The sequence below is a fragment of the Argiope bruennichi genome, chromosome 9 (genome assembly GCF_947563725.1).
Source record: "Argiope bruennichi chromosome 9, qqArgBrue1.1, whole genome shotgun sequence".
Classification (NCBI taxonomy): Eukaryota; Metazoa; Arthropoda; class Arachnida; order Araneae; family Araneidae; genus Argiope; species Argiope bruennichi.
Genome location: NC_079159.1, coordinates 80,836,727 through 80,856,121, shown reverse-complemented (window position 1 = coordinate 80,856,121; position 19,395 = coordinate 80,836,727). Strand labels below are relative to the sequence as shown.

General features: G+C 28.7%; 1 protein-coding gene across 1 annotated transcript in view; it reads left to right on the top strand.

Annotated features, from left to right (window-relative positions):
- Positions 1 to 19,395, top strand: part of LOC129984425 (metalloprotease TIKI1-like) — a 261,041-nt gene that overhangs the window by 235,137 nt on the left and 6,509 nt on the right. The window contains exon 5 of the mRNA XM_056094302.1: positions 4,131 to 4,224. Within this exon, the coding sequence (XP_055950277.1) occupies positions 4,131 to 4,224 (94 nt within the window). The remainder of the gene's footprint in view (positions 1 to 4,130; positions 4,225 to 19,395) is intronic.

The window sequence follows — 19,395 nt, the reverse complement described above, 5'->3', positions numbered from 1 at the left end:
ATAAGCAGCCAAACTGTGCACGGTTTATCCTCTCTTATCATGCTCAAAATTACTTTATAACAGCTAGATAAATTCATATAATTCCATTTGGAAAAATTCTTCGGATGACTTTCTTAAAACTTTAAGAATTCAATCATTTTATGCGACCTCTCGGCTCTATTAGTCATATCTAGTAAAATATTGTCGACCTTCTAAAAATTAAGATAAACAGTCTGAATAGGTAATTTTGGAAAGTTAACAAAACGGGGCTTAGTTTCAATTTGATTTTATATCTAACTTAGGGTCCAAAAATTAACTGTAAAATTTGTCTATAACAGTGAATATAACAGTGTAACATTATATCCAGTGTCTTAAATAGTGTAACATAAGTTACACAATTCACAAAATCACTAGACGCAGAAGAATAGCTTAAAATGTTTAAATGTTACCGTGTCATGAGCATTTTACTAAATTCTAGGAAACTGGGATTGTATAAAATGTTAGATGTTGTAACGTTTTGAGAAATATATTTATTAACTTAAATAATATAGTTTTTTCTGTTTTCTTAACGCATTTTGCAAACTGAAACTGTATGTATATCTCTAGCGATTCAGAAATTAGAGTGTATATCACTTTATATTTAGTAATTACAAAAAAAAAAATCTTTTTCTTCGAAATTGATTAATTTAGTGATGGTAAAATAATTATAAATGCTTCAGAACTAGAATTTAGTCGTATCATTTATAACCACATCAAATTATTGCATGGACATTATTTATAAATATCAAAACATTAAATGTTGAAAATTATGTTCATTGGATTGAACACGACTGTGGAGGATATTGACTTTAAAAAACTGCGACAATGTAACGCTTCTCGATTTTTTTAAGAAATATGTTTTTTGTAATAAATAGTAAATAAATCATTATATTAATAATTAGAAATAATATTTTAACATTAAGGTGTTTATCTATTATACTGAAGAAATAAATTTTTAATCGTTTTGAGCAAAAGTGTATAAAATTTATTGTTTTTTGAAATAACATATTGCACGCTTTGAGATTTATAGAAAGAAGTAGACATATTTTTAAATTATAATAACACTTTTGAGATTTGTTTCAGGAAATTAGTTTTAAGGATTTTATAAACAAATTTCAATATCATCGATATTGAATATTTTATCAATTTTCATCAATGTATAAATTCCTGAAGACACTTTCATACTTTCCTTGAAATTCAATAACATTTTCTGTGAAATATATCGACAACTTCTTTCATGGTTGAATGGAATTTTCCAAGCAAAATGTTTACATTTATCTGCATTTATATCTTCAGGAATTCCTTATCTTTCTCTGCAGATGCTTCTGGTGAAAGAAGGCACCAGAACATCCCCTACTAAAAAAATTTTTTTTTAAGAAAAGACCTTCAAAAATCTCCGAAAACAACACATTGATAAGGGTGGACACATATTCAAAACTTTGTATCGCAATCTACAAACATCAGCCATTTTTTATTCAATCCCATAATTTTCAAAACAAACCTAATATAGGTATATATATAAAATATAATTTTAGATATCGTTGATTGAGGAAATTACTGTATGGTTTTAAGCAACTGGAGAGAATTAAAGTTAAGAAATATATAAATATTGCCATATCAAAATTTTGAATAATAAAAAGAAAAGAAATCACGAAGAGTAAAGACATTTTTCATACTTTCGTAGGCTATTTTTTTTCTCCTTTACGTTTTCTTTCGAAACTTTTGATTGGGTGTAACTTAAATATGTCGTTTATTGATTCTGAATATAATTTGAAACAAGAAATCTGAAATGTGCTATGAAATGATGTCTTTTTTTTCCTGTTACTTTATATGTTGAAATAAATGAAAATTACTTAAAACAGTAGAAGGGAATTTCAAATAATATGTTTGAGACTCAAAGCATTATGAAAATATTTTATGAAATCGGTTAATGCAAAGTATTTAGTATATATATTACAAATAATCTTTTTAATCTTCAATCCTAATATAATTAGGATCATTAAGTGCTTATTTTGAAGATAAAATTGATTTCGAATCTATTGGATTCTTTTTGTTAACATTTACATTTTGTTCACGACTAGATAATAATGTTAACAAACGATGTATTTGAGTTCTTTAATTTAAAAGAAGAATATATAAGTTCCCCGAACTTTAATGTTTCCTCTACGAAAATAACATAAGTTTTAGCATTAACGCAACTTATTAAAATAAATACATTGTTTCTTTCATCCAATTAAAATAAATAATTTTGTTTAATCTGATTGTATAAAAAAATGGGTATTTTCAATGTAATTTATTAAAATTGTGTACAATTAGACATGTTAGATATGCGTTAATGAGGCATGTCCGAGTTGTTATGACGTTGAAAAACTGCTTTCGTAAGTAATGATAAACTTATAATTTAAACCGTATAACCATGCTTGAAAATAAAATCTGCAGTGACAAGATTACACTTTAAGAAAAGACTTTAAATCTTGTACCAATAAAAATTCATAATCGCATTATGCATTGTAATGTCTTGATCTAGACTGATCAAATAACGAAGCAGAATTTCCAGACAATTCTTTATTTTACAGCCCTGTATATACAAAGAACAACTTTTTCTAATCTTGGTTAAATAAATAGTTATTTAAACCTGTAGTAGGAGATACAACAGTCAAAGTCGAGGGTTTTCTTGAAACTCAGTTGGTTCTCGGACTCCGAACTTGTGGACATAGTCCAATAGTCCGCCTGCAATTCGTTTCTTCTCTCCTCCTACAAAAAACCCTCCGCACTTTATTTCGGTGACAATCTCCGCCTCTTAATTTACATTGGTCGTTTGAGCTCTCTTTCGGCCAATCGGGGTTCAGCAATATGCTCTCTCAATGGCGCCAATGGGTAGTGGGAAGGTCCTTTCACAAAGAGAAATATCTAGTATCCAGATGTTTGAACACCCCTTTCTCTTTGAAGGCACTTACCTCTTGGACGAGAAATTCCACATGTGGTCTTTCGCTGTAGTCGCTAATGAACAGATGCGAGAAGACCCAGGTGAAAAGATCCCCCATCTGGCTATCTCGAGGAGTTTAGTATTTAACAGCTGGCTGTAACAGCCGAAACAGCTGGCTGTAAATGTCTTATCAGTACTTGGAAACGGGGAATGTTACAGTATGAACTTGATACAATGGCAATCCAAATGTTTTCGCACGAGTGTGACTATGAAAGTTAAAAAGCAATGAGGAAGGTTAAAAGTGTGGTCACACATACCAATAGGCACCAATAAAAAAGTTACGAAATACAATTTACAAGATTCGTGGCAAGAACGCCCTCACATCTTCATAATGTAGCTAAAATCTAAACACAAACAAAAGTATTCCCTATTGGAAAGGAAAACGGGAGTAAATTGTATATTACCAAAACTAACAAAATTCTTTGTCCTTGTGAATTCTGAGTATAGCTTGACAATGGATTCCAAAACCCTCTGCGCTTTTGCGCATGCGTTAGGATGGGTTTAATTCGTCAAAATAAGGGTGAGAGGAAAGGTGAAAGGCAGGGGATGTTTACATTTAACAATAAAGTAAACTCGGATTACTCGCAGACTGCATTAAAATAATTCGGTCAGAAACGATACGATATTGACATACACGTGGAAAAAATTGAACAAAAAAGTTTCTAATTGGAAGAAAATCAAGGTCAAAGAATTCTGGAAATGTGCTCAGCCTCCCGTCTCTCCCTTTAATGAGATAGAATCGTCGAATATTTGTCTCTGAATCCGTTGACGAACAGTAGAGCTGCCATTCTGGCACCTATACTCTATGTAGAGTAAAACTGTGCGCTTTCGTAAAATTAAGGGAATTGGAGTTTTTCATCAATAATTACCAAAAATAATACCGTAGAAATGCTCAACTGCTCAAACTGCCTTCTAAATCTCAGCAAATAATACAAAATACGTACCAATAACACTTTTTATTCTTACAATCAAGTAATAACACAACAACTCTTTTTTAAAATGCATATATATGTTTCTTAATTTTTTATTTTTATTTATCTAGACTATTTTAATGCTCTGAAACTTTTTCTACTGTTTTGGCACTTTATTTTTAATCATAATTGCACTATTTTTATTTTCATTACAGGTCACTTCCTTGGCAACAACACAATTCTGGACTTTGTGCAGGACCATGGATTTGAAGTAGAACATTTATCGGTTCATGCTAAAATACCAAAAGGGTATGAAAATTATTAGTTTATAACAATTTTTCATCTTAGCGGAAATTAATATATTTTTATTAAATACCAGCAGCCTTTGGCGACCAGCCGCTTCGCCAATCTTAATGTTCGTTAAAATTTTAATAATTAAATATTTTATGCAATTTCTACTTTAATAGCTTCTTCATCAAAATATTTTAAAACTTCAAATTTTGATTATCATATAATTCATTCATAATATTATAAAGGCCTTCAGTCATAACGTAATATGTATCTCTCTCATTTTCTGTTAGCACCCGTAGAATTTATGCTTTAAATTAAAGTGGAAAGAATTAATCTTCGATTAATATAATAATATTTTTTACTGAAACAAAGCATTTTTTTTTATAATCTGATTACTGAAAATTGAGTCACTCAGCGTTTAAACTTTATGGGCACTAAAGAATATCTTTTTAAATGTATGTAATATCTCAAAAGTTTGTCAACAAAATTTTCTTAGATTCATTATGAGCAGATCGATTAATTAACAATGTTTAAATTTAAATGCATCAAACACTAAGAAAATAAAACGAATCGTTTAAAATAAACGGTTGAAAACAAGTTTTAAAAAAACTACTTAAAAAACGATGTACTTAAAACTATAAACATATACAAAAAATATATAACTAACATAAATACAATTTACTTACAAAAGCATGCAACTAACCCAAAAATAATTTAAACCATCCATTGATAACGGTTGTCATGGCAACAATCAGAACAGAATGCGCATGCGCGAATTTTCTTCGCCGGTTACGTAACGCAAATACGTGATTTTTTCTACGCCAGTTGGGGTAACGCTATGCGGATTAGAAATTTTTAATTTCCTTTATTCTGTTTTATTTTAATTCGAAAGTACTTCAGAATGAATCTGAAAGATCGATTCATTAACAATGTTTAATTTTAAATGCATCAACCATTAAGAAAATAAACAGAATCGATTGAAATAATCCGCCGAAAATTTTTAACCCTAGCCTCATTACTGTTGGGAGAAAAAAAAAACTGAAGCTTTTCTCGTTTGGCGGTGGGACAAATGGAAGATTTTTTTGGCTGGAAAGTTAGTTTTTAATTAATAATTAAAATTCTAATTAAAAATTCGAAAAAAGGAACCCCAGGTGCACATTCCCAACCTCCAAGGTATACATGTACCAAATTTGGTAGCTGTATGTCAAACGGTCTGGCCCGTAGAGCGCCAACACACACACACACACACACACACACATTGAGCTTTATTATAAGTATAGATTTACACTTATATTTAATTTAAGGTATCCGAACACGTTCGGAGAACTTTTTGTAGAAAATCATGGTGTAGATATACTTTAACCATATTTCTGGGTTTAGAACTATTCAAAACAGTAATAGGATGTCAATACTTGAAATAAACATTAATACTTTTTGAAAATTGGCATTTAATAGCATTAATTTAAGCAAAAACTCCAAATTGACTACTCCAAAAACTATTGCTCTCTTCGGAATAAACTTATACCAAATTAATCTACTTAGTTTTCTCTAATGAATGAACTACAAGCGTATGGTTATAATAATAAATAAAAATTTTACAACCATTCGAATATTTATCATGAAATGTTTAGCAAATTTATGATGTTATTATTCAAACAGTAGCCTGTAAATTAAAAAGTATTCACTCGATCTAAATTCTTTAAGTTCATTCTCTAAAAACTAGAATTAAGACAATGTCCACCAAATTTCATAGTAATATGATAATTATATTTTGAGTTATTTGATTTGAAGTGAGCAATAAATGAGTAAAAATCAGTTTTGAGAAAAATGCATTTAAAGTATACAGTAACATGTTTTAATAATAAATTATGGAAGGACCTACTTAAAATTAACCACATTTATAGGTTATATGTTCTTACTCCTTACCTTTTAATAATTTTCCTTTTTTAATTATTTAAATTTTTTTTCTGGCAAATTTTGCATTTTGCAGTGAATGCCACTTAGATTCATTTATTCTGTCTTTATCAAACTCAGCAAACGCTCTATCTGAATTTGCATTAGGATACATTCCAACAACCTTAAGGATATTCAGTAATAATATAAGCCCTTCATTAAAATGTATTACAGACATAAATTCCACTAATCTGAGTGTTCGGAGCTCAACAAAAACATCTTTAAGGTACAAATTGCTGCAAAACATCGTTGAAACTCTCATTGGCATTTTGCGTTTTTGTGTGCAAAAAATTTTCAGTATTTAAAACTAAATCTGTATTTATACCAATTTATAACATATTTTTGGCCCTTTAATTCAGTCCTTCCGGCTACCTAAATGTCCAATTCCGGTTTACCGATCATTACAAAAATATTAATATCTTAACTAGTAATTAACGTAGAGACAAAAGTAAACCTATTTTAGATAGCTTAAAGACTGATCTATCCAATAAAAGAATTTTTTTAAATGCCATTTTTAGCTAAAATCGACCTTTTCAACGTATTCGGGATGCCTTAATATATTGTTATCAAAATTTCTTTCCCCTCGTGAAATGTATTCGTCTTGTGATAAAACATTTAGCTTTTTTTCCTGTTTATCTTTTTAAATTTATAATAGTTCAGTAGAGTTCCACATTCTCACCCTTATGTGGAATTATAAGTTTGTTACATGCATTTAATTTTTCGGTTTTATTTTGTTAAATAAAAAAAAAATACAAATCCAATTTATTAAAGATTAATGCATTTTTTAAGGAAAAACCTACGCTATCAAGAAAATTTTTTAGCCTCTCTATAATCCACACTTGCTTGAATTTTGTAACATGACATGGTAACCAATATATTTTTGCGAATTTGTAATATTGCTTTCTTGAGCAGTAAGAGTCTGCAGATATGAAAGATAGTTTTAAAGATAGATGCCAAATAAATAATCCTCCGCCTTGGCAAAAAAAACTTTTTGACGGTTGGAAGATTTTGATGACGCAAATGAAGAATCCAGAATATTCGAGAATTTTGGCGATATCTTCATTAGGAACAGAGTACCGCATTTTGTTTTAGAAACTTTGTTGCTCTTTATTGCTCTAGAAACTATTAAACACCAAGAAACAAAGGTGAAGTAATTAGTTGGGTTCAACTCAAGCAAGCTGTCGTTAGCGGGTGAGAGGAGAAAGAAAGATTGCATCCCCTCTGAGTAAACCAATAATTTCTCTTGTGAATATTTAATAGAAATCTATTACTTGCGCTCTGTTTTATACTTTAAGTGCTATTCTTTTATACGCTTCGGCTATATTTAACTACTATTTGTTCACATTTTCATGTAGAATAAAGCATCGCCATTTGTTTTTGAACCTGTTGAATTCATTGCCGTACAACTCAGGACAGGTTTTTGGATCTTCTGTAACAACCCAATAGAAAGCTTCTTAAGTAAATTCTCTATCAAATATATTGATAACTCCTATAAAATATTTCATGAATCTAAAATTTGAATCGAATTAAAATTTTAAATACATCTAAAATATTTACACTTTAGTAAGTTATGGTGTCAAACACTATCATTTCATGTGCCATAAATTACATTTATAATGTAATCTATGTAACAATATAAGAAAAAAGATGTAAAATATGGAATATCCAAATTGATTTTTAATTACAATTAGTTAGTTTTTATGGTATTATAATTTAAATTAGATATTTTCAAATAGATGTACAGATTGTTGCAAAAAATTTTTAATATCATGTTGGTACATTTGAAAGTCTCTAAGTAAGACAAAATTACGGGCATTTTTGAAATGTTGTTAATAAGAATATCAACTAAATAACCAAATATTAAATGAAGCGAAAGAAATATTTGATATTTTGTCTTCATTTTCTAAAATCCTCTATTTTTTTTCTGAAATATTCTAAGAAAATTTGCGTCTAGTTGCAATATGATTACACAACAAATTTAATTAAATTCTGAAATATGAAAATAAGTGAAAAAAATACTTGCAGGTATGTTATTAATTCAACATCCATTTCTTATATAGAAATACTTATACATACCTTAACTTTAATAACGAAAAATATTAAAAACAGGAACAAAGGTAAAGCATTTTTAATAATTTTGAATCATTATCTTTATGCTTGCACTGGACAAAATTACCAAGCCTTCGAAGAAAAAGGAAAAACAAGTACAAGGAACCACATCTTTGAAACATAACTTACTAATTAATTTCTCTGGAGGTAATGGAAATCTGAACCACTAACAGAAAAATGAGATATGCATCATCAAAATTAAGAAACTTTAATCCAAAAGTCATAGAAAATAGACAGAAAAATGAAAAACAAAAATAATTTTTCTTAACTGTATAGTGAATGAAGAATGCCTTTAGTAAAAAGTTCATTTCGTGATATTTGATAGAAGAAAAAATTTCAAATTAATGCAACATGAACATTATATTTTTAACCATTATTTCTTTAATGCTTCAAAATAAGGGAAATGATTTGTTGCATTTCTATAAAAAGTGAATTAAACAGCAAATTCAGTAATTTTGCTTGTGGGCAGGTAATGTTCAGCAAATTTTATCTCTTCTTATCGTGTTTTGAAATAATAATAATAATTCCTTTTCTCCATCAGATGAGTTTCATTGGATGAGATGGAAATATTGTATTTTGTTCTAGTAATTAAGAAAATGATTATCTTCTAAATTAGAAAGATATATATAATGCTTTTATATTTTAAAAGATCGTGCCGCAATACTGATATGTATAAACTGAAGATATTTACCTTTTAGACTCCATATATTTTACGCAAAATAAACTTTTATGCTCTTTGGTTTATCTTTATTTCATCGATTTATTATATTAATTAATTTAAGAAATTATATAGAATTTATACATTCAAAGACTTGTCAACCAATAACCGTTGAATGTCAATAAAAGTTCTAATACATGCTCACGATTAATTTTTTAAAAAAAATTCTGTTATTAAAATAAAATTTCTTCTACTGCATATGCCAATGAACTTGTATTTTTTGTATTTAAAAGAAGGCATCACCATAGTTGCTCAAATAAGAACGTTTCTAAAAAAAATGACTTTAAAACAATATTAAAATATTTTTTCTGAAGTATATTGAAGCACATATATGAGGAAAAGCTAATCATATATAATCTGTTTAGTCTTATCACCTTCGAAACACAATAATAATGATAATATATTCTCTTATCTAGTAACACAATTCAAGCAAATAAGCAGAGAAAATTCTTTTGCAATCCATTCTAAATTGCGAAGTCTTCGCATTATCAGATATAATTCTATTATTACATTTGTCTTTGCTGACAGACGAATTTTCCTTTCCATGGAATTAATTCATTGAAGTAGTTTTCAGTATTTAATCTGGATGCTTTGATTTTAACTGCTATCAGAGTTTTGGATGAACGTTTTAATTTGCTAACATTTGTTCGATGTTGATTATTTTGTAAAGAATGGGATTTTCAACAAATTTGCAATCGAAAACAAATATTTCCATCACTTTAACTTATAAAGGATGTGTTAATCTTATTTTTTAGAAGACTTTTCTGTCTTCGGAATATCGCTTTTTTTAAATAGATTCCGAGATAATTTTTATTTTTGACTTCGCTGCCTGCAAATTTGAGAAAAAAACTTCATTTTAATAGGAAATTTCATAGATTTTTAGGCCAACTACACTGACTGCAACTTTCAAGGACCGTAGGAAGGATCTCGTGATTTATGCAAGATAGTGCCCTGCCACATTGTAAGTCTGAAGTGTCCGATTTTCTCAATGTTCATTTCTGTGATTCTGACATCGCACTTGATTACGAAAAACAAACGCAAAATGACATTCCTATGTTCCATATTTGACAACATGCGATTTTTTTTTCTTTGGTTTACTTGAAAGAATAGGTGTATCGTCACAATCAACAAACTGTAGATGAAGAAGAACAATTGATGTCTGCTGCGTGTCAGAACATTCTGAAACGTTTCTACAGTCGTCTGCGAATTTTGTCCTCAGACTGCGCCACGTTGTTGCTGCAAACGGTAGTTATTTTGAAAACGTTGTTTTGTAATTTTCCCTAGTTAGCAGCGCTATTTTCTTACGAAATTTATAACTAATTTTGAATATTGGTAAGAATAAATTATCTGGTTACATAAGAAGAATGTAATAAACCGTACATTTCTATTGTCTTCCGTTTTTCAAATGGATGTTTCGAGTCGTCTATCATTTTTGGAACACCCAATATATTCCATTAGTAAACCTACTATTAATTTTCAAAATGAAACTTTAAGCAATATCACCATTTCTGGATCAGGTAAGATTTTCTCTCTCTTTCTGATCTAATGTAACTTTAGAATCAGCTTATAGTTCAGAATCATTCATCAGAATTCATTATATATCATCCACAGTAAAAAGATGTTGGCGTCATGGCATGCTATGAAATATTTTCACTAGATGTTCTAGATAAGTGAATTTATTGCTTCTCTCCATGAAACAAAATGTCGTATTATTATTAATAATAATAAGAGCGTCATAATTCAAAGAAAACTGCACACTCATCTGAAGTAAGAAAAATATATTGACATAAAATTCAGAGTGCTTTGAAAAAAATATCGCATTTTAAAAATTATAATATTATATTATTACTCATTCTAAACATCAAATCAGGATTCGTATTATTACAATATGATAAACAATACGGCTAAAACAAAGAGAAGAATTCACACTCATAATTTTCTATAAAATACACAAATATATATTTAAATGCATTTGCATTAAAACTAAAAAGAATAGTCATTTCAGTTTAAAATTGAAATTTCGAGCTTCAGAGTGTAACTCTTATATAAGTCGAGAATAACTCATTACAGATGAATACATTCACTTTTATGTAAATCATGACATATGAAAGTACTCCAGGAATGCTAACAGCACATTTTGCTCATAGAAATTTTACTTTAAACAGCAGAATTATAAGTCCTTTCGAAGTTATCTAATTTTGAATATCAATTCTCATTTAAAAAACTCCTATATTTGTTCTTTGCAAAGAAGAGAAAAAAGTATTCCCATTCAAGATGAGAACATCTATTCACTTTTGCTAAACCTAAAATTCTTATCAAATGTAAACGAACTATCATCTACAACCTCATAAATCATCTCGTTGCTGCGCACCAGATGCCATCCATCTCTCTTCATTAAAACTTTCGGTAAGTAATTGCTGAATAGTTAAACAAATTATGTTTATCTGTCAGCACTGATTCGCAGTATTTACTGTTTTCCAAACATTTCATAATACAATATTGTTCTTATCAATCAAAACATTTCCCTTTGTTTCTTTATTTCTCTTTCTTTATGGAAAATAAGAATATGGAACTCCATCTGTCTCTGGAATCAAGCGAATTCTTATGGACCCTGCTCCAATTATCTTAAAGTACTTACACATCAATGTCACTTCGAATCAGGCTACTATTTTTTTTTTCTTGCTTATGTTGAAGAGTGCCATGTAATATGAAAAGGCATGATTATTTAGTGGCTGCAATCATCTACGACTAGATTGGTGTCATTGATGAATGGCGTGTTATCATTCCTGAATGTTATCCTGCAGACAACCGATATGGTGCCAAAGAAGAGAAAACGGTCGCCAGTAAACAATGTAATGCAACAAATGAGCAATATTGACTTATTTAAAAGACCAGAAACTATGCTATTCATTTGAATTTTGATTAATGACAGCGTTTAGTGCACAAGCAGCTTCTTTTTTATTTCATATTCCTGTGGTTAAGGAAAGATAAAGATTCTGAAATTGCAATAGAGATACTAATTAATTCAAGCATATAACGAATATAACATAAAGCTACTAAAGGAGAGCAGTATTTGTTAATTATGATGGGAGTTTAGATAAACGCATGGTTATGGGCGCATTCAAAATATTGATTCTCAAACATGGTACTTAGGGCAGACTTATTGTCTTCCAGAAGCACTTTCCAATCATTTTTTTTATTAATTTCAAACTAATTTCAACATTGAATTAATTTTGAAAATAAGGCTTTACATTTTGTAATCTTAGGAAGTGCGTTTTTGCTAACTTATAAAACTTAGCCCAACAGCTATCTGTAAGATAAAATTTTAATATAATTTTGTTTAGAATTCTGTATGATAAAAATACAAATCACAGTAGAATTAGAAAATGAATCAATAACATATTTAAAAAAAACACCGAAAATTTCGAGAGAAATGTTAGTAATCTTTTAGATTCAGAAGAGTAGTACGTTGCTTAGGTTTTTAATATTTTTCAGCAGCAGCCATATTAGTAAATATATAAAAAATAGTTTTATTAATTAATTTATTATTATTTAAATATAATACCAAAACAGATCAATCTAATGTTAATTTTTCATAATCATACACATCAATTTTTTAACAAAAATTTAGACGTTTCATTGGAAGAATAATAATTCACATAATTCACAAACTTTCCAATATTTTGTTGAACATTTAAATATGAATTCAGATTTTCAGTTTTCATAGATTACAACAGTTTTTGATGTTTTATAAAAAAAAATGAAATGAGGAATAACATACCTGTTTATACATATATGCAGTTTGTATGTATTTTAGAATCACATTGTAAATAATTTTGAAAAGTTTATTGTCCACTTACATAATCTAAAAGAAACAATAATGCAGAATAATAAACTTATAAACAAATATAGCGTCATAATAATAAGAATAAAAATTTTATTTATCTTAAGAATTAAAGTTCATTTTTGCATCAATAATGAGTGTTGATATTTTTAAGAATTATTCAGAGAGAATTTAAAAACCAAAAATTAGAAACGTTTGAATTGTGATATCAAAATATATACTTTAACATTCAAAGCAAAGATAAACTACTTATGTTAACCTATCAAAATAACTGCACTTATATAAATATCAGAAAAATTTGATTCTATGAAGTATATATTGACAATAACGTATTTTCATTTAATAAATTGTTTTATAAATGGGTTTGATTTGCTTTTACGTGTTGGAAATATCCCAAATAGAAGATTTAAATAGATTGGAAGAAAAGAATGGTAACATTAGCAAGAGACAAAAGGCGCTAAAATGCTATCAAAATCCCATTAAGGCCCCATTATTTATCAGTACCAGCCTTAAAAAAATATCATCGATGTTAATACCTTGTGGATTGCTCGAGGTTCTACAAAGCTCAGTCCAATAAGTTGCAATCAGTCTCAGAGAAAGAAAAATCCAATTTCTATATGGAAATAATTAATAATGTTATGAAAAAATGATGCGAGAAATTATTATTATTATTTACAAATATAAACCTGTTTTCTGGTGTTTTCGTCTGCAAAAATGATACAGAATGAGAAATTTTATTTTGCATTACTATAGAAAACAAGGCTGTATTTCTTTTCACTATGTCCTAAAGATTGCAATCGGATATAAAACAATCATGGGAAACAGATATCACTATAGCAATGATAATGATTGAGGATTATAGTTTCCGCTTAAAATATACACGAAAGCATTTCTACATCTAATTAGGAAAATTGTAACATTTGCAAGACATAATTAACAAGAACATTAGCACGAATTAAATTTACAATTGTGGAGAAGAGATAATCATTTTTTTTCTTTATTTTTCATTTATTTATTGAAGAAAATGGAATTCCTGCATTCACAAATGTTATTTGTTAAGAAGGAAATATTGATATATTTCTACAATGCATTAAAAAATTATAAAGATACAGTGGAACTTCACTCAACTTGGATAATTCCTTCCAATCTTACTCATAACGCAAACATTCGTTAAGTGAAACAGTTTTTTTTTCTATAGGCATATATAAGTTAGAACAATGGGTTTCATTCCGAAAAATCGAAATCAAATAAATTTATAATAATGTAATTTATTATTTATGATGCATGTTTTTTATACAATAAAATTGTCTAAAGAGATTTGTCTTTGGCCATGCTAAAAATGTAATGAAAAGGAAACACATCATTATAATTAAATAAAATTGTAGTGCGCATAGCTATTGCCTGAGTGAGGTGATGCTTATAATACACGATTCAATAATGTCAATTGCTTTCAGCACCTTGATGCTGCAAAGGTTATTATTTTTTCGTCCCCCAATTAACTGAATATCCACAAAATGTGTTTGTAATTTACCTTTGGGAATAGATCATTTTGTTTGCAATTCATTCTGCGAATCTAACTAGAAGCATCAATCCATCCTTTTAAAAACCACAACAAATCACAACCTCTATAGAAATATATAAAATTATTTTTTATTGTGCAATTCATGAATTATACTAAAGCGTTATATTTTATTTAGGAATTATCTGATCTTTTATCTCAAATAATTTTCCTTTCATGTCGATCTTTTGTGTAGGAGATGGATTCCTTCCAGAATCTATCTCAATCTAATCCAACTATTACTCATAGTAACTGATTGCATAGACATTCGGGACCCTCACAATAGTATTCCAATATCCCTATGAATGCGAGGAATCCGTAGCAATCAAGGATCAGGGGAATCTTGCATCTACCAGATTTCCCAGGTGTTTTCTCTTTTGAGTACCTTAATTTCCATGGAAAAATTTGGAATTTTAACGCATATACTGGCATTTAAAACCTTTAAAAATTCGAAAATGTTCTTTCTTAGATTTTCTAATATATTAAGAAGTTGAAAATGCTGATGACCTACAAGTATATAAGCCTACATATATTTATTCTGGTATCCAAACAGTAAAAGAACAATTGAATGTTTTAAAAAGAAAAATCGAAACTCTTCCTACATTTTGAAGACAAACTTTTAAAAGTAAGGAGCTTCATTGTATTTTTAATTGATATTTTAATTGACGTTAATGTTAACACATATTTCCATAATTAAACTCAACAAATCATGTATTAATAAAATACTTGAACCGATATTCATTTTTGAAAATAAAACAAATTGACATCGAAAACACCTTGAGCAATTTTTTATTCCAATAATATTTACTTGATGGGAGAAAAAGACAAGATTAATTTCATCCACAAAAACGATATGATGTTACTGTATAGTGTTAGTTGGCGACCAGCCAGTTTATACTGGCTAAGGTAGATTATTTGTTTTGGAAATGCTACTAGATGGCATTATGGACTTCCGTTAGAACCCAGAAATATTTACGGGTTCTTTTTGCACTTGGCTTTCGGAGGTAAATAACGACTTGCATTAAGGAAAACAACAAAGGGAAGTCATAAATAATCAAACAATAAGAGTCTAGACAGTTTAATCCGTAAATATTCAGATCCGTAATGGAAGGCGGAATAACCAGGTCTTTCCTTAAATTATTATTATTATTTTTTTTAATTTTAAAACTGTTTATTTTTTCATTATTTATGGATGAAAGTTAAATTTTCCACTATCCAAAAAATTTAAATGATTCTGAAAATAAATTTTTAAAAAAATCCAAAGTTTCATTAAATTATATTTTAAATATTGAATATAATATTTTTAAGAAATTTTCTCTTTACTTTGATTAATATTTAAAATATCCTTCTTTCATATCCATCCTTACTAAAACACACGCACGTAAATAAGTATTTCAGGACAAATTCCGTAAAAATAATTTTAAAAACGTAATTCGATTACTGAATTGGAAAGTGCATTTTTTTATTCTTTTTTATTTAGAAAAACTATAATAGAATAGGATAAATACACAAGTATATTTATTAAATTACAATATACTAGGTGGGAAGCTAATATGCTAGCATAATTTAGTTACATTGAAAAATTAAATTAGCTTTCGTTTTTTGTGCTTCGGTTAAACTAGCAGATTTAACAATACTTGTTGATATTTATAAGCCGTAGTTATATTTAGCGATTTTTAGATTGCGTGAAGCTCCCTCTATATAAAACGCTTATGTGGAAACAAAACCAGGTCGAATTTGGCAAGAGCTTCAGCTTTTGGAGGAAATATATGAGACAAAGCTATTTTTAGGATTAATGTATAATGGAAAAATCAGTTTAATCAATCAATTTGAATAAAAATCGAGAATTAGACCAAATAAAAGTGTTGGGGTCATGCAAAAGAAAATCCACTCGGAGTGAACGAAATGAATGTGCATATGTGTCACGTGCAAATGGGAATATGTTTGAGAAAGCACTGCCAAATTTCGTCGCCAATGAATCTCGGCACTTTTAAGTATAACTAATGATTCAGAATGCCCTATAATTATTTCTCAAACATAATTTAAAATAATGCGCTAAAAATAATCTAGTTTTTTTTTTTTTTGAATGGATGCATTCATTAAAGTTGATCAGCATGGCTAAACTAAGCTTATCATTAGTCACCTCTTCTAGGAATATTTGATGTAAATAACATTGTATTAATTAATTTTAATGAAATACATCTTTACAAAACAGAATAAAAGAAATGAATTGAATTTTGATTTTTAAACAACTCAGAATTATATATTTTTGCTTTCTAACATTTACATAAATATTTTTCACCTTCAGCAGAAATTTTTAATTGTAGTAACTTATTTATTTTTAGTAATGTACATAAAATTAATTCATGCAATACGAAATAATTTATATTTACTTTTTGTTGTGAATTGATTTTTAAATTTTTATTACTAGTAAAGATATTTATCCATCGTGTGTCCCAAAAAATGACTGATAGATTTTGAAATTCAATAATAATAATAATAATAATAAAAAGAAGACGAAATGCATTATTTGCAGCCTTACACTTGGGAAAATCGGAGAATTTTATCTCATCAAATATTAATAGTCAATATTGGTCCCGAAAGGTGGCGCTGGTGGCGACTGAACTCGAAAGCCGTGAATCTCAACAAGTATCGATTTGACTATCTAGAAGGATTTTTATCCTATTAATAATTTATCGGATATGATTGTCAAAAGATTAAATAAAGTATGTTGCATTAAAAAATATCATCCACATTGGAAGAGTACTTAAGGTATAAAAAATAAAATATTATTTGTAGTACACTTTTGATAGAAATTAATTGCTATATAAACTTCATTATAACATAATATGTTTTGTTTCCTTTTCTATCCCTAATGTTCACGAAGATTTGCATTAAAACTTATCGTTAAAATCCATTTGAAACAAATAATGATACACTAATAAAACAAATGCAATGGAAAATGTAAAAAAAAAATAATAATAGTTAAAGAACTTACTAACACCAACTGAAATTAGAATATTACTAGCTTTGCTAAATATTACTAGCTTTTGCTAAAATATAGCATAAAAAATATGTAATCGCTTATCGTCGTCTAGTTCCAACGCTCTTTTGCCAAGCTATATTTGCATCTCCTTCTCCTCTGTACATAATATTTATGACCTCTAAAATTAAAATTAGTTATTTAAATTGCAATTAAATAAGTAGTGATATGCAAAAAACATTGTCAGATAAAAAATTAAAAAACACTGAGTGAAAAAAAATAAAGAAAAATCCATTTATCTCTTGAAGTGAGAATATAATGAAAATAGAAGTAAATATTTTTTTTTACAATAAACAGACAGATTTTAAAGCAGCTTTTATAGGTTGATAGTAACTTTAAAGAAAATATAAATCGTGAAATGCATTATAAATTCTTTCTGCCAATTTCATGGAAATTTTCGTAGTCCACTTAAACCTGTTTCATATATTTTAAAATACGTAGTAAAACTTTCAGATCGATATCTGCATCAGCTTTCAAACATTTCAACTTCATGGAAAGCATAAGCATGGTTGTCGGGAATTGTCTATAAATACCTTTTTATTTGACCAGTTTCATAAAGGAACCGTCAGTTAAGTAGAATAGATTGATAATGTGTAATAACTAGATCTACATATAAGCAGAGTCGGAACGTTTGGTTATAATAATTGGCATTTAGTTGACTAAATCTGGAATCCAGGTATTCGGCGTTGCTATAAATCTTGGAATATCTTGTAAAACAAAGCTTATTCGTTTTAAAACTACGAATAACTCACTCACAGACACAAAAAACTAAAACGACAAAACTCACAGACACAACGTGAATTTATAAAAAATAAATTTAAAAGGTAAAACATATTTAGAGTTTAACATAATTAAATCGAACAAAAATTGGCCCAAATTCCTTCTTAGAAAGTCAACTATTATGTCATCAAGTTAATCAGACATTTTTTTAAAAAAATGCAAGAATGAATGACAATTTCGCAGCGCCATCTGTCGAATAATGAAGAGTCTGAAGAATAATCAGTACAATAATGTGATGATATATCAGTTTCACCTGATGTTTGTAATTAGAGGCCAATGACACTAAGCAAAAAAAGGGAAAGAGGCTACTTACCCTGGAAAAAGGGTGGGGTTCGACTTCTCTAGAGACTATTGAGTCTAGAAAATTAGCCATTGTAGTTGGAGAAATTGATATAAACTGGTCGATCAGACTAATACTATTGATATTAAGCACTTTATTGGTGGTAGTTTGGTCGCTGCGTTTTTGTCCAAATTCACAAAATCTTATACAAAGGTGTTATTCTACAATCTGAAATGCCTTTATAATGAAAGATATTCAAAAAAACAAACAAACATGAGGTGAAAATTAAATTTTAAAAAGAATATTTTTTTTTTAAGTTTACGTACGCAGGTAGCACCGCATGTTGCACAATATTGTACAAATTTTATTTTTTCATTTTTTTCTTTTCAAAAAGTCCCATTATAACTGAAATGTTTCGATAACTCTATTTCTTGATGAAATTGAAAAATGTAATAAAAAATGGCAGATATCTAGCTAAATATTTTACCACACATTTCGTTCTTAGTAAACACATGCTTACGTGGAATTACAGCAATTTCTGCTCAAATACAAAAAGAAATGGAAATATTTATCCAAACAATCGAAGATTTTCATTTATTTAGAAGATTTACACTTAATTATAATGTAGGAAATTAGGATACTTCTCTCTCTCTCTCTCTCTCTCTCTCTCACGCGCACACACACACACACACACACACACACACACACACACACACACACACACACACACACACACACACACACACACACACACACACACACACAGACACACACACACACACACAAACCCAGATGTTTTTCGATATTGTAGTCGATGTTCGTCGTTCGAATTCCTCAGGCCATTTGTTCAAAGTTGGAAGCTTAATCTTTCGATGATGGCAACATACAGTTACTGATCTACCTA